The 16,785-nt window shown below is 40.0% G+C and overlaps 1 protein-coding gene across 1 annotated transcript in view; it reads left to right on the forward strand.

The window, feature by feature from the left end:
• LOC102027908 (melanoma-associated antigen E1) overlaps positions 1 to 15,134 on the forward strand; it is a 109,720-nt gene extending 94,586 nt beyond the window's left edge. The window contains exon 4 of the mRNA XM_005412650.1: positions 11,794 to 15,134. Coding sequence (XP_005412707.1) covers positions 11,794 to 14,603 — 2,810 coding nt within the window. The 3' untranslated portion in view covers positions 14,604 to 15,134. The remainder of the gene's footprint in view (positions 1 to 11,793) is intronic.
• Positions 15,135 to 16,785: the final 1,651 nt, after the last annotated feature.

The following is a 16,785-nucleotide window of genomic DNA, read 5'->3' on the forward strand; positions in this document are numbered from 1 at the left end:
TTTGCTATTTTGTAAAAGGTTTCTGTCTTTAATGTTTTCCTCCTTTTATTTTTAAAATTAAAAAAAAAAAGAAAAAGAGGAGAGAAACAGCAAGAATTCTTATCCCAAGAACTTGGTCCTGACCAAAGTCTATATGAATGCCTACACCTGGCAGAAGGAATTCCTGAGTCTGAGATACTTTCAGCTTTGCATTGGTAGGATTAGAGGAGTCATTGGGCTGTGAGCACTCAGAGTCTCTGGCAAGGTAGCTACTTGGGAATCACATATGCAATGTCTCACTGGAATATCAAATCTGTTCTCTTTGGACATCTCATTTGCTTAAATTTGTGCATGTTTCTTGATTTAATTAGTAATGTGCCATTATGTTATGTTCTTTAGTGGTTTCTTTTAAATATTAGGTAGTTCCATTTGTATATTTGTGTTTCCATTGGCTCTGATTTAATAGGTATCTAGTTTCTCTCTGTCATCACAGTTCTTTATATAGTTTCTTCACCTCAAACCTTTGAGATTATTGACATCTTTCTTTATTCTTTCTCCACACATGTAAATTCCTTCTCCCAAGTTTTAAAATTCATAATACTTAGCCCACTCTCAGTCACTCTTAACTTCACTTGCATAATTCCTTTATCTTCCCAGTCCTAAGCTTTTGGCTCTTCCGTGTTTGACCTACCTTATTGTCATCCCTATCATCAAGTTCTGATAACACATAGCTTTTCTCAATAACAAAGTGAGCCCCCTTTCTCTCATATCTGTCCTTCCCCCACAAAATATCCTCTGAAAACCCTCAACACTATATTTTTAACTCAAATAAAGTATTACAATAAAATCAGACTGTACATCAAACTTTTCTTCTCATCTACCACTAGTCTCCCTTTATGCCTAGCGCTCCTCACCTAAACACTCCCCACATTCTCTTCACCCCAAGTCACCTACCTCACTGGAGAGCAAGTACAAATAATAAACAGGTATATTGTGCATAGAGAATAAACAATGGGAGTAAGAGTAACTGTAAGGACTATCATACAGAAGTATTATAAGACTGAATCTGTGGATGCTGCTATAAATAGAAGCAATACTTTTGGCAGAGCATAGGGACAGAGTCAAAATCATTTAAAGTAAATAACAGGAGTAAATATTAGCACTGGACATACAAGAAGAAATACACATTGGGAGGCAACATCCTACAAAAAATCTCCACTTAAGCCACAAATTCTCTTCACTTCTCTAGTACCCAACCTGCAGTAACAACACCACCCCCAAAAAAGGAAGGAGAAAAGAAGAGGGGGCCATATATATATATCTCACAAATAAACACAGATACAAGTAGGAGAATGGTGAAACAAAGAAATGGAAGATCTCCAATCCCTGCTACTCCCCAAAGGCAGAGTAAAGGATCACAAAGTGAAAAGAAAACTAACACCACATAGCAGAAAAAACATGAAAAGTTCTTAGAAAAGATGGAGAAAATAGATGAGTTCAGAGAGCAAATGAATCAAAAGTTTACAGCCATTATACTCAATATGCACACAGTGAATTTTGGGGATTTAGGTAAAAAACTGGACAAGCTAACCAAAACAGTTCAAAATTCCAATGACAGAGTCACCAATGACATGGAATTCTTGGAAAGATGTCAGATAGAAATATCTGAAATAAAACACAGTATAGAATTCATACAATGCAGAAATGAACAATGTGAAGACAAAGCATCTCATCTTGAAGGCAAAAATAAAATTATGATAAAGAGCTCAAGGGGCTGGGGATTTAGCTCAGCGGCAAAGTGCCTGCCTGGCAAGCGCAAGGTCGTGAGTTCAGTTCCCGGTACTGGAGAAAAACCAAAAAAACAAAATAAAATAAAATAAATAAATAAATAAAAAATAAAGAGCTCAAAGAAGCCAAAAAGAAAATAAGAGAACAAGAGAATACTATCCAGTATCTACTAGATGACAATAAGAAGATCAACCTAAGGGTAGTTGGAGTTAGAAAAGAATGTAGAAGATAGCACAGGTGGATTCACTAACATACTTAAAGAAATTTTGGAAGAAAATTCCCAAATATAACAAAAGAGTTTAAAATACAAGGAAGTGATGCTTATACAACATCATACAATTTTGATGAAAGGCTAACAAACTAGGGAGTTCAATGGATAAATAGTAATAAAAAATCTGGCCAAGAAAAACTAATGATACACTAACAGATAAAGAAGGCAATTATAGCAAATAACTCACACACCTCAGTAATGTCTCTCAATGTTAATGTCTTTAATTTTCCAATCAAAGATACAGAATGACAGAATGGATAAAAAATAGAATCCAACAATCTGTTGCATTTAAGAAACTCACCTAAATCCAAAAAGATATTCCTAGACTAAAAATTAAAGAATGGAAACAAAATTGCATGCTCAAGGACACTAAGAACACACAGGGGTAGCAATTCTAATATCAGACATAGTAAACTTCAAATTAAAACTGCTTTCGAAGAGATAAAGGTCAATGTTATGGTTTGTGTCTGGATGTCCCCCCCCCCAAGGACCCATGCAGTCATGGGCAGGCTTCTAGAATTTATGATTGATCCATGTTCCAATGCTGGGACTATGGGTGTGAGTGCTACACCCGCCCTGGGGTGAATAGGTTGCATACAATGTAAGGGAGGGAAAGAGGCTTGCTCTCTGCCACTCTTCCCTTTTTGCTCTTGCTGCTTTTGCTATCTTCTGCTGCCATGAACTCTTGCCCTGTGCCATATGTTACCCTGCCTTGGACCCAGCTGATTATGGACTAAAGCACCCATAAACTGTGAGCTAAATAAGACTTTCCTTTCTCTATTTTGGGTGTCAAGTATTTTGTCACAGCAATGATAGAAAAGTAACCAAGACAGAATTTGGTACCAGAGAAGTGGGGTCATTGCTGTGACTATATCTGACCAGTGATTCAAGAGCCTTTGGAAATGGCTTGTGGGAAGTGTTCTGAAGTGTTCTGAAATGTTTAGAAATTTCACCTGAAAGAGAAGTGCTAGACTACCTTCAGCTATTCTGTATGGGAGGTTATAGTCAGAGCTCAGAAGACCAGAAGCCTGATAAAAATCCTGTTGATAAAGACCAAGTTTGGGAAGTTTCTGCTGTGAAGAACAACTACATTGGTTGTTGGATTCCAGACGAAGTGTGTTATGGCTTGGCAGAAAGTTTGTCTGCATTTTGTTCATGTCCACAGAATTTGCCTGAGACTGAGATTAAGGATGGTGGGATAATTAATCTGGCAGAGGAAATTTCAAGGCAGTCAAATACTGGGGCAGTGGCATGGCTATTGTTGGGAGCTTTTAGCCAAATTTATGTTGAGAATCAAGAGCAAAGAGCCCAACAATATGATTTAAAATGTTGTAAGTTTGGCCATAAAGGAAACTCCAGTAAAGCTGTGGATTGCAAGGAGAGAGCTGAGGAGATCTTTTGCATAAAGGGATGTACATGAGTCTTTGGGGGGCCAGGGGTAGAATGTTATGGTTTGTGTCTGGATGTCCGCCCAACGCCTCGTGCAGTCATGAAGCAGGCTTCTAGAGTTTATGATTGATCCATGGTCCAGTGCTGGGATTATGGGTGTGAGTGTTACATCCTCCTTGGGGTGGATAGTTTGCATACAATATAAGGGAGGGAAAGAGGCTTGCTCCACACTGCTCCTCCTCTCTTTTGCTCTTGTTTCTTAGGCTGTTTTCCACCACCATGAACTGTTGCCCTGTGCCATGTGCCACTCTGCCTTGGAGCCAGCCAAGAATGGACTGAAACCTCCACAAACTGTGAGCTGAATAGACCTTTCCTTCCTTAATTCTGGGGGTCAGGTATTTTGTCTTAGAAATTAGAGAAAAGTAACCAAGACAGTCATAAATATGAGTAAACAAATAATCCTACAAAAAGAGTTAACATTGATAAACATATAAGCACTCAATACTGGAGCACCTATCTTTGTAAAACAAAAACTGCTCAAATTAAAAGATCAAATCAACACTAACACAATCAATAGTAGGGGACTTTGACATTGCGCTTTTGAAAAGAGATAGATCAACTAAACAAAAACATCAAAGAAATTTCAGAGTTGAACCACACTCTTGAGCACATGGACTTAATAGTCATATACAGAGTATTCCACCCCTTTCCAACAGAGTATACACTCTTTTTGGTAGCACATGGTACTTTTTCCAAAATAGATCTCATACTAATCCACAAAGTCTGCTTAAGTATACATAAAATAACTGCAATCACTCCATACTATCACACCACTGTGGAATGAAAATGGAAATTAATGACAGAAGAAATTTCAGAAAAGGTAAAAGCTCCTGCAAAATTAATATCATACTCCTAAACAACCAGTGGCTCACCCACAAAACCAAAGAAATTTAAAAATTTCTGGAAGTTAATGACAATGGCTACAACACAGCAAAACCTCTGGGACATCATGAAAGCAGTCTTAAGGGAAAACTCATTGTAATCAATGCTCCCACTAGGAAAACAGAACAAGTCTAAATACATAATTTTATGAACAATCGTTTTGTTTTGTTTTGTTTTTGAGTCAGGGTCTTGCTATGTACTGGAGGCTGGCCTTGAACTCACTATGTAGCCCAAGCTGGACTTGAATTTGTGGTGATACTCTTGCTTCAGCTTCCTGAGTGCTGGGATTACAGGCATACACCACAATGCCTGGTGAGATATCTCAATATACTTGAGAAACAACAACAAATGAGCCAAAAAATCAAAATTAAGGAGGGAAATTATAAAGATGAGAGTGGAAATCAATGAAATTGAGACCAAAATTACTGTCAGTGCACTGAAGAGTTGTTTCTTTGAAAGAATAAATAAAATAGATAAGTTCTTAACAAGACTCACCAAGAGATATAGACTCACATCAATGTAATTAGGTATGAAAAAGTTCAAATCACAACAGACACTATCAAAATCCAGAGTATAGTAACTATTTCAAAAATTACATTCCAACAAATCAGAAAATTTTGAATAAATGAATAGATTCCTAGACACATACAAACTGCCAAAAGTAAACCAAGAAGGCATAAATATTCTTATCAACTCAATAACAAGCAAATAAACTGACTCCATAGTAAAAAATCTACCAGTTAAAGAAAAACCCAGGACCTGATAGATTCACTGCTGAATTACACAAAGTCTTTAATTATGTTAGATCACCAATAATCCTCAAGCTCTTCAAAGTATTAGAAAGGGATATAGTGCTCTCAAATTCATTTATGGGAGCCAGTGTCACCCTGAATGCGAAACTGGGTAAGACCCAACTAAAAAACAAAACTATAGGCCAACCACTTTAATGAACATATATACAGAAATCCTCAAAAAGATATTAGCAAATAGAATACAACATAGTATAAAAAAGATGGTACATCATGATCCAGTAAATTTTATCCCAGAGATGAAAGGATTGCACAATATAGATAAGTCGATAAATGTAATACATCACTTAAAAAAGGAGCAAGATAAAAAAACACATGATCATATCAATAGACACAGCAAAGGCTTTTGACAAAATGCAACATCCCTTCATGATTAAAAACACTGAATAAAACAGGTATATATGGACCATACCTACATATGATAAAGGCTATTTATTAAAAATCAATAGCTAGCATTATATTAAATGGGGAAAAACTAAAAGCATTCCCCCTAACATTAGGAACAAGACAAGAATGTCCACTGTTGTAATCAAGGTTTGCAAGGGAATAGATTTAATACAGGATGCATATTTTATAGGAATATTTTATTATAGTCACTCAAAAAGTCAAATGCAGCAGAGCACAGGAGATCTGTCCACATGCTAGAGACCTAAATAATCCAGCTGAGGCCCTGGATCTCACAGCAATGTCCTGCATGAATCTAGACAAAGACCTAAAGCTAACAACTCCATACAGAGGCCTATGGCCCATAGATATGTCTCATGCAGGTCAGTATAAAAGATCTGCACCAGGAAAGCAAAAAGGCCAGCAGTAGAAACTAGAAAGACTGCACTGGTCAACTGAAGAGTCTGTGCCAGAAGGCAGAAGATCTACACTGGAGCCAGGAAACAATGCTCAAGGTGAAGACCAGAGTTCCCCTGAAAGGAACAGCAGCCATCCCTGGCAACAGCAAGGACCAAAGCACTGATGATGATGAGAGCAGTCAAATTCTTATCAGGAAAACCAGTCGTGGCAAGCTTCTCCAGGAAAATCATCAGCATACCATCTTCCTCTTCTGTTCTCCCTCTATGCCATTGGTAACAATCCTCAGGTGGGTCTTCCACACCCAGAACCATGCTGACCCAGGTCACCTGGGCATTCCCACTTTAACTGACCATTAGTTAATCCACCAAATCCACTGTTACCTCTTCTATTCAATGTAGTATTTGAAACATTAGCCAGAACAATTGGGCAAGAGAAAAAAATAAAAGTGACACATATATAGCAAAGGAAGAACCAAATTATCATTATTTGCACACGACACACTACTCTACATAGAAGACCCAAAAAACTCCACCAAAAAACTCTTAGAATTAATAACCAATTTCAGCAAACTAGCAGGATACAAGATCAACACACAAAAATCATTAGCATTTTTGTACACCAACACGAACAGGATGAAAAGGAAATTAAGGAAATGATACTATTCACAGTAGGTTCAAAAAAATGAAGTATCTAGGAATTAACCTAGCCAAGGAAATGAAGGCCTCTACAAAAATATCACAGTACTCTGAAGAAGGAGACTGAAGAAGAAATCAGAAAATGAAAAAATATCCCTTGCTCCTGGATAGGAAGAATCAATATTGTCAAAATAACCACAATTCCAGAAGCATTATACCGATATAATACAGTGTCAATCAAAATACCAACAGCATATTTTGCAGATCTATAGAAAACAATCCTCAAACTCATAAATAGACAGAAGAGACCCCAAACACTGAAAGTAATTTTGGGCAACAAGAGCAAAGCAGGTGGCAAAGCAATACCTGACTTCAAGCTACATTGTAAAACAGTAGTGGTAAAATGGCACAATACTGGAAAAAGAACAAATATGTGGGTCAATAGAAGAGAACTGAGGACACAGAAACATCGCCAGACATATTCAACTGTTCTATCTTTGACATAGGGGCCAAAAATATGTGTTGTAGGAAAGATAGCCTATTCAACAAGTAGTCTTGGGCAAACTGGTTATCTGTTTGTAAAACAACAAAACTGGACCCTTACTTCTCACCATATACTAAATTAAAATAGAAATGGATCAAAGATCTACTGGTTAAAACAAAAACATTAAACCTAGTAAAAAATAAAATAGGTAAAATACTTGAAGATGTAGGTGTAGGAAAGTATTTTCTAGGCAGAACCTCAACCACAAAAGAAATAAGGGCAATAATCAGCAAATGGGAGTAGACTTACAAGGTTCTGTACAGCAAAAGAAACAATCAGTAGACTGAAGAGACAACCTACAGAATGGGAAAATTTTTTGCTAACTACTTTTCAGTCAGAGGACTAACATCTGTAACATACAAATACCTAAAAAATGAAACTACCTAAAATTAAAAACCCAATTGGGAGATAGGCAAGAAAAAAGAACAGACACTTCACAGAAGAAATAAAAATAATCAACAAATACATAAAATAATGTTCAACATCTCTGGCCATTAGAAAAATGCAAATTGAAACAATGCCAAGATTCCATCTTACTCCAGAAAGAATGGCAATCTTTAGGAACTCAAACAATAACAAATGCTGCTGTGCCTGTAGTGAAAAAGGAACCTACCTGCATTGTTGGTGGGAATGCAAACTAGTAAAACCATTGTGGAAATCTGTATGGAGATTTATCAAAGAACTGCAATTACAAATTCCACATGAGCCAGTTATCTTCCTGTTAGGTATCTTCCCCAGAAAGAGTAAGTCATCATACTACAGCAATGCATACATACCAATGTTTAAAGCAGCACAATTTGTAATAGCTAAATCCTAGAAGCCAACTGTATAACCATCAACAGATGATTGTATAAAGAAAATGTGGTATCAATATATAATGGAATACTACTCAGATATAAAGAATGACACATTTAAGACATTTGGAGGAAAATGAATGCACCTGGAAAAGATAATGTTGAGTAAAATAAACCAGACACACAAGTTTAAATATCATATCTCATTTGAGTGAGGCAAAGTAGAAACAAAATGATAAAGGATGAATAGAAATGGAAAGGAGGGACAGATCCCTTACAATAGGAAGTTGTCTGTGGGAACAAGGGTGGGGGTGAAGAGGAAGGGAAGGGGAAATGAGGGGAATAAAGATGTGCCATGTACAGGAACCCAGTAACACAATGTAAACACTATAAGCCATGACATGAGCTATGAGAAATAATATCAATAAGTATGAAAAGGAGGATGGGGAACCAGAGGAGAGAGGAGGGGAAAGGGATTTTAGAAAAAGGAACAAGTTGTAATAAGTACATGTAACCACTCCCCAAGATGATTGGAAAGTGCATGAATTGCAAATATGTATTAATAAACTGTCTACAGTTTCATATATTTTAATTTTATATATAATTTAAATCACTCGGGAAATTCATATCATTATTGCTTTACATTATATATTTCCACGTATTCACCCTTTGGATTACTGTTAACTTCTTTCATCTTTTCATTTGCATATTGAAAAGTTCCTTTTCAGTATTTATCCACTTTAGTGTGGACTTGCTAGTGATAAATTTATACTTTTACTTTCTGGAAATGCCTTTTTTTCTTTTGTTTTTCTTTCCTTTTCTTTTTGGTTGCCCAGGCTGAACTCTGGGATCAAATGATCCTTCCACCTCACCCTTCCAGGAAGCTGAGACTACAGGTATGCATCACCACAGCAGTCTAACTGTCCTTACTGGACTCTCATTTTGATGGGCAATTCTGTAGGTTTAGAATTACAGATTGTCAGCCTGCAAATTGTTAAATATGTTGAGTAACAAAATTGCATGTAATGTAAGTCTCGACTTTTTGCACTTTCTTTTTTTTCCTGAGACTTCATGGCTTTGTTGCTTTGGTAGATTTCTGCTGCATCCTGGTAGCTTTTGACACCTTCATTTGGTTTTCTCAAAAATTCAATTTGAATTTATGCAGGCCTGTTAATAGCAACTACACATTATCAAAAATGGAACTCTTCAATATCGTAATAACTTACTTGTATTCCATTCTTAGTACATTTTGTTTAAATAAACCTTATTATTTAACATTCATACAATTTTTAGCTGTTATAGTAGAATAAATTATATAATGAAAACTATTTTAGCATAATCTTTGCACATACAGCTTATGATTTACTTAGGTTCTATTTCTAAAAGCAAAAGAGCTAGTCTTAAGATTTGAACAATTTCAGCATCTTTGAAAATCGCTGGACCCTAGGTTAGGAATATTTACTTTTGAGGCTTGGAAATAACTTAGATTGTTTTGGGCTTCCCCTTAAGGAATGGGTCCCCAAGCATAACATCTTCATCACACTTCCCAGAATTGCAAATGGACACATGGCAGAAGTAGGATTGCTTCTCCATTTGGAGACAGATGTGCTGACACTTTATGGCTGTAGCCAGTTATTTTCCCTCTCCAAACAAGTCTAAAGAAATTCTACTCTCAGATTTTTGTGGAGACATTAAGAAAGATCATGTATTGGCAAAAGTTTGCAGCAAAATCTAAATATATCAATAGTCAACTGTGATAATATCTCTCTTTCTCTCTTCCCCTCTTGCTTCTTCCGCATCCATCTCCCCAATCTCTCCTTCACACTCTCCTGTCACTCTTTCTCTCTCTCCTACTTCTAATTTTTCTTTCTTTTTTTTTCCAGTACCGGGAATCAAACTCATGACCTTGCGCTTCCCAGGCAGGCGCTGTGTCGCTGAGCTAAATCCCCAGCTCCCTAATTTTTCTTTTGGTATTGGGAATAGAACTCCAGATCTCATGCTTGCCAGGCAAGCGCCATTCTGCTGAGCTGCATTTCCAGCCCTCTCTCTTTTACTTCTAAAAGCAAACTCTGAATGCCACTATTCCCAACTCACTGCTACTGTGCTGCTTTCAACTGGAATGCTTTATCCATGTTTGCCCTTCAGTAAATATCTACCCACTGATCTTTATTTTAAAGAGAAAAGATAAAACAAAATTTCAAAACAAGATAATAGAGGGGTAATATGGTTAATACATTGCATGTTGTTATCCTTAAATTACTCTCATTATAAGATATCAACATTTAATTCTCCAAACAATATTGGCACAAACTTTGAATGAACTAAGAGAAATTAGTAGTATGACTATCTTAAGTATCATATATGTATATATATACACTGCTTTTCCCTCCCTTGTTTCCTCCATTCCTACATCCCAGTTCTCTTTCCTTTTGAAGTTTCTTCCCATGTTACCATGTCAATTGTACATTTTGGATCTTATTTACTCTTTCAATTTCTCACACCAGGGTGACAATATGTTTACATATGTGAGTCTGATTTATTTCACTTATGCGTTTGGTCTCAAGTTGCATCCATTTACCTATAAAAGTCTGCAGTTTATCCTTCCTTATGGCTAAGTAGTACTACATTGTATAAAAAGTCCCCATCTTTTTTATCCACTTCTCAGTTGATGGGCATTTGGGTTGTTTCCAAGATCTAGCTATTACAAATTGTGTTCCTATGAACATAGGCACACATATATCGTTATGGTACAATGTTTTTAATTCTTCTAGGAAAATACCCAGAAGTGGAACAGCTGGGTCTAATGGGACCTCTAATTCTAGTTTTTGGAGAACTCTCTACATTGATATTCACATACCCACTGATCTTTTAAACAAGTCTTTTATGAAATCGTTTCCTGATATACAGACAGAACTGACCCTGCCCTCCACTTTACTCTGTACAAACTTCTAGAAAACTTTGCTTCACTTTACTTTTGTCTGACTTCCACTTTTTTGTCAATAGCACCTTGAAGAAAAAGAAATGAATCCTGTTAATTCTGGACAGATCAGTGCTTATTGAATGAATGAAATAGAAGGTCAGGATGGGACCTGCTCAAAAGTGCTGCAGACTAAAACGGAGTAACTAGCAATCTTCTACGCTCATTATCTGGATTGACCTTCACAAAAGCTCTATTAAATAGGCAGGTGAGTGAGAAGCATGAGGATTAAACAAACTTTTGAACTTTAGTGGTTTTCCTCGGCCTGCAGTCCTCTGCACTGCTAAGAGTTGGGCCCAGCAATAGTGAGATTTTCAAGCTTGTTACAGGCTTCCTGCCTAGTAGCAAATTCCCAGGCCCTGTAGAGAAGAGTCCTTCCTAGTTCACAACATTAGGAAAGGAGTTATTAGAAACCTAAATCAAGACGTTGACAGAGGAGACAGGGACAAGGATAAGGGTTGCACCATTCCAGAGACCATACACATTTTCTTTTAAACAGTTTTGGGGAAACGGCAAATATCAAGATATTAATTACCAATTTTAACACTCTGTTAACTGCCTGACATTGTGTAGAAGCCTTCTGATCATACTGTAACTCAGAAGTAGCTATTATTACCTCCGTTTTGATTCTCTACCTATCTGCTCCACGCTCCTTGATGTGCCTTACCAAGGCCTCCCTCCCTCCAGTATGTTCCTTGATTTGGTGCAGAAACACCACATCCACTTTCTCAGACCCAGGGGAGGGGCTGGGCGGGGCGTGGTCTCCTTGTCGCAGAGCCTGATTGCGCCTGCGCGGACTGCGGCAGAAGGAGGGGGTGTGAGAAGCTGAGTACGCTGAGACTAGCGTTCGCTGATTGCCAGTACCGTCTTTCTTTTGCACCATCTCTAATTTCAGCTTCAGTAAGTTGCTTGGAACTTTGACTGTGGCAGCAGCAGCAGCAGCGGCAGCGTTACTGCTAAGGGCAGTTTTGAGCGGAGGCACCTACATACCTCCTGTCCTCTTTCTGCTAGATCGCGGGCCTATCGGTTTCTGCTCCCACACGCCGGTCGACAGGACCTTGTCGCTGGTAAGCCAGAATTCGCGCCGCCTCAGCAGTGCAAAAGCCACTGCGCACAACAGCAGCAGCTGGGGTGAAATGCAGGCCCCTAACGCCCCCGGTCTCCCCGCTGCTATGCCAGGCCCAGACGTCCCGGAGGGTCCCGTGGATCCCCAGATTCTCCAGGGCCTCTGCGCCCCTGAGGGCCCAGGCACCTCCATGCCATCCATCCCCGGTGAGGGCCCACGCACCGCTGTGCCGCCCGCCGCCTCTAAGGGCTCCAGCGCCTCCGGACCTCCTACAGTCTCTGAGGGGCCAAACATCGCCCTGTCGATCGCCGCCTCCGCGCTCCCAAACAACCCTCTGCCGCCCACTGCCTCTGAAGGCCCAAGCGCCTCCGAGCATCCCTTTGTCACCGAAGGGCTGAACACCTCTGAGTTGCCCCTTTCCAATGAGGGTCCGAGCACCTCCGTGCCGCCCACCTCCGGCGAGGGCCCGAGCACCTCCGTGCCGCCCACCGCCTCTGAGGGACCGAGCATCTCCGTGCCGCCCACTTCCGGCGAGGAACGCAGCACTGTTGTGCCGCCAGCTGTCTCTGAGGGGCCGGGCATCAACGTCGCATCCCTCTCCCGGGAGGGCCCCAGCACCTCCACGCCGCGCACTGTCTCAGAGGGACCAAGCACCTCTGTGCCGCCTACCCCCGGTGAGGGCCCTAGCACCTCGGTGTTGCCAACTGCCTTTGAGGGACCCAGCACCTCCACGCTGCCGCCTTCCGATGAAGGCCCGAGCATCTTCATAAGGCCTATCCCCGGCGACGGCCCGAGCACCTCCTTGGCGCTCACAGCCTTTCAGGAACCAGTGGCCTCTCTGCCGCCCCCTTCTGGCAACAGCTCCAACATCTCAGGGCTCCACACGCCCTGGGAGGGCCCAAGCACTTCCAGGATGTCCAATGCTGCTGAGGGCCTTGGCACATCTGGGATGCCCACTGCCCCTGAGAACCCTGGTGCATTGTTGAGCGCCAGTGCATCTGGGAGCCAGAACTCTTCCCAGTGCTCGGTTGCTTTACCAGACCTTGGCGGCGCCAAGGCCTCCGCGGACTCTGAGGGTCCCAAGGGTGCAGAAGGCCCCCTGGAATTCCAGGTCCTGAGAGACCATGAGAACTCTAACTCCATTACCATTATGGGGCTCGGCACTGCCCAGGTTGCACTTACTCTGAAGCCCCAGGACCCCATGGAACAGAATGTAGCTGAACTGTTGCAGTTTCTGCTGGTGAAGGATCAGAGCAAGTACCCTATACGGGAATCTGAAATGCGCCTACATATTGCTAAAGAATATCGCAGCCAGTTTCCTGAGATCCTTAGGCGAGCAGCGGCCCACTTGGAGTGTATTTTTAGGTTTGAATTGAGGGAGCTCGACCCTGAGCAGCGCACCTACATTCTGCTCAACAAACTGGGGCCTGTGCCCTTTGAAGGGTTAGAAGATAGCCCAAATGGGCCAAAGATGGGCCTTCTGATGATGATCTTAGGAGAAATATTCTTGAATGGCAACCAAGCTAAGGAGGCTGAGATTTGGGAAATGCTCTGGAGGATGGGGGTGCAGCGAGAAAGGAGGCTTTCCATTTTTGGGAATCCAAAGAGACTTTTGTCTGTAGAGTTTGTCTGGCAGCGTTACTTGGACTATAGGCCAATAACTGACTGTACACCAGTGGAGTATGAGTTTTTCTGGGGCCCACGATCCCACCTCGAAACCACCAAGATGAAAATTCTACAGTTCATGGCTAAGATCTATAACAAAGATCCTATGGACTGGCCAGAGCAGTACAATGAGGCTCTGGAGGAAGATGCTATCAGAGATGCTGCTGATGACTGGCAGGCTGTCCCTCACTTTAGAAGGCCCTTTTTTGAGGAAATTCCTGCAGATTTATTATCACCTGATTCCGATGTTTCTGGCTATCCCTCAAAATATCCCCCACATTCATGGCCTGAGTCAAGAATGGAGAGCAAGTCAAGGAAGCTGGTACAGTTATTTCTGCTTATGGATTCAACCAAGCTGCCTATACCAAAGAAAGGAATTCTCTACTACATTGGCCGAGAGTGCAGCAAAGTGTTCCCTGACCTTCTGAATCGTGCTGCTCGCACCCTGAACCAAGTGTATGGGACAGAACTAGTGGTACTTGATCCCAGAAACCACTCTTACACCCTGTACAACCGAAGGGAAATGGAAGATGCAGAAGAGATCATGGATAGTCCAAATAGGCCAGGCAACAACTTTTTGATGCAGGTTCTAAGCTTCATCTTTATCATGGGCAATCATGCTAGGGAGTCTGCAGTTTGGGCCTTTCTGCGGGGCTTAGGGGTTCAAACTGGGAGAAAGCATGTGATTACTTGTAGATATTTGAGTCAGCGCTACATAGACAGTTTACGAGTTCCTGACAGTGATCCAGTGCAATATGAGTTTGTGTGGGGGCCTAGAGCCCGCTTGGAAACCTCTAAAATGAAAGCCCTGCGATATGTGGCCAGAATCCACAGAAAGGATCCACAGGACTGGCCAGAGCAGTACAGGGAGGCAATGGAGGATGAGGCCAATAGAGCTGATGCAGGGCGCAGGCAATTCCTTATTCAAAACGTCAGATAAAGGAATTCGTGGCAGTCAGAGAGGCCTTATTAGGCTGGGTCCTAGAGCCCTGAGTCTTATGTATTGGGATGGGGGGTACATATTGTGTTTGATATTTGTGTTCCAGTTCCATCTGTGTCTTTTCAAATTTAGGTTTTGTTTGGTATCATGAAAAGTTACAATTGTTTTATATATTGTCTAGTAAGGTAAATGTGATTGACTACTTGTCTCTGTTGTATTTTGGTATAAAAGTTTCAACAGTGTTGTAATATGCTTTGGGAATCTTTCCACCTCTTTGCATTATCTGGAAAAGAATATATGGCATATAGCTATAGATATAGGCTTTTCCTTGAAAGCTTGAAAAACTTCACCAGTATAGTGACCTAGCTTCACAGATGTTAAACAAACAAAAACTACAACAACTAAAAAAAGCACTCTAAGTTGTGCCTGGCCTCCCTTTCTGTCTGCTATTGTGTAAAGTATACCAATGTTTACCTGTATTTGCTTTGCTGTAATAAAATGTAATGAAAAATAAAAGTATAATAAATTAAACATAATGTTGATGCACTAATTTATTCAATAAATATTTATTAAATTTTGATGTGCTAACTTATTCAATAAACAATTATTAAATTTCTATCATAAATGAACACAAGTGATGTATTATGACTCATATATATATATGTATATACATACATATATGAAAATTCTATGGGCGTTAAGAAGAGGTACACCTAACCTAATTCCTGGGGTGTTCAGATTCATCCTGAGAGAAAATGATGAGTGTGTGGGGGAGAAGATTAGATCATTATTACACTCATGAGTTAAAGCTGGACTCAATCTTCAAGAATACTAGTAGAAAATAAAATCAAATATTTCATGGTAGAGGGTGAGGGGGTTTTCCATAGCATAAATGGTCCCATTAAGATATATGAGTCAGCTTTCTCTAAGTCACACTGTGGGTTTTTAAAACCCCTAAGGTTTCTGACTAATTTTACACACTCTTCATGATTTTCTGTATTACAGTATTTATGTTGTTTTGATTCAGGTAACCAACCTAAAAGAGTAGTCCTTATACAGGACATCTGCTCTTGTTGTAGAGGTTAAAAGAGCTACAGTAAAACCATACGATAGTTCTTAATGTTTCTACTCAGACATATAGTATTTTCAATGGCAAAGTCAAGTCTCATGGCCAAGCTCACTGTCAATGGGGTGGGAATTGTACTTTTCCAACAGGGAGAAATGTGTAGAGATGGAGTCTAGTAAAGGAACAAAATATGCTTTGAACAAAAATTGTCTACCATATAATAATTTTGCCTTTGCTGTGAGATAAGAAACTACTGAAAAGGGCTGGGGATTTTGCTCGGCGGCAAAAGCGCCTGCCTGGCAAGCACAAGGTCATGAGTTTGGTTCCCGATACCGGAGAAAAACCAAAAAAACAAAACAAAAAAAAAAAACAAAAGAAACTACTGAAAAATTTTGATCAGAGGAATAGGATATGACTAAGTTTTCACAGGATTACTTTGGTTCTTGTATTGAAAAGCTCAGGAAGGGCAAGGAAGACAGAAGCTCTAATTTTAGCATAGTAGTTCCATCTTAATGTTTTAGTGAAAAGAGGTGTCATTTTTTAAAAGAAACTGAAGGGAAATGAATTGAAGTCAGATAGGCTATTACCTTTTTAAAAACATTTCAAAAGTCAAACTCTATCACAGTTAAAAGGCCTTATAATAGTGGTTAAGAGCATGTGACATGAAATTATTGTACATAGGTTTAAACCGTGGCTTTCTCTGATACTTACCAGACACAAGGCTTTGTGGAAGTTACTTAACCCCTTTGTACCTCAGTATCTTGATCTGTAAATAGGTGGACATAACAATTTTACCTACTCTATAATATTGTGCAGATTCAGTGTGTTAACATTTAAATAACAGGATTTGACATATCATTAGCAATTTATATCTGATGTAGCACATTGATTTTTCCAGGAATAGGGCCATGACGTAACTGTTTCTCTGAAAAATTTTACTGTGGAGCAGTTTTGGATTCAACACCTATGCAGAAACAAAGGAAGCAGAAGTGTGAAGAGGGAGAAGCTGAAAAGCAGTGACATCACAACAAAGAGTTTAGTCAGTTTCACAGGGAGCTCAGGTTAATGCGGTCCTGCACAGCTGTCTGAAAGTAGGAAAAGGGGGCCAAACTTATA

This window comes from Chinchilla lanigera, unplaced genomic scaffold, assembly GCF_000276665.1.
Source record: "Chinchilla lanigera isolate Chin_1 unplaced genomic scaffold, ChiLan1.0 scaffold00156, whole genome shotgun sequence".
In the NCBI taxonomy this organism is placed as follows: domain Eukaryota; kingdom Metazoa; phylum Chordata; class Mammalia; order Rodentia; family Chinchillidae; genus Chinchilla; species Chinchilla lanigera.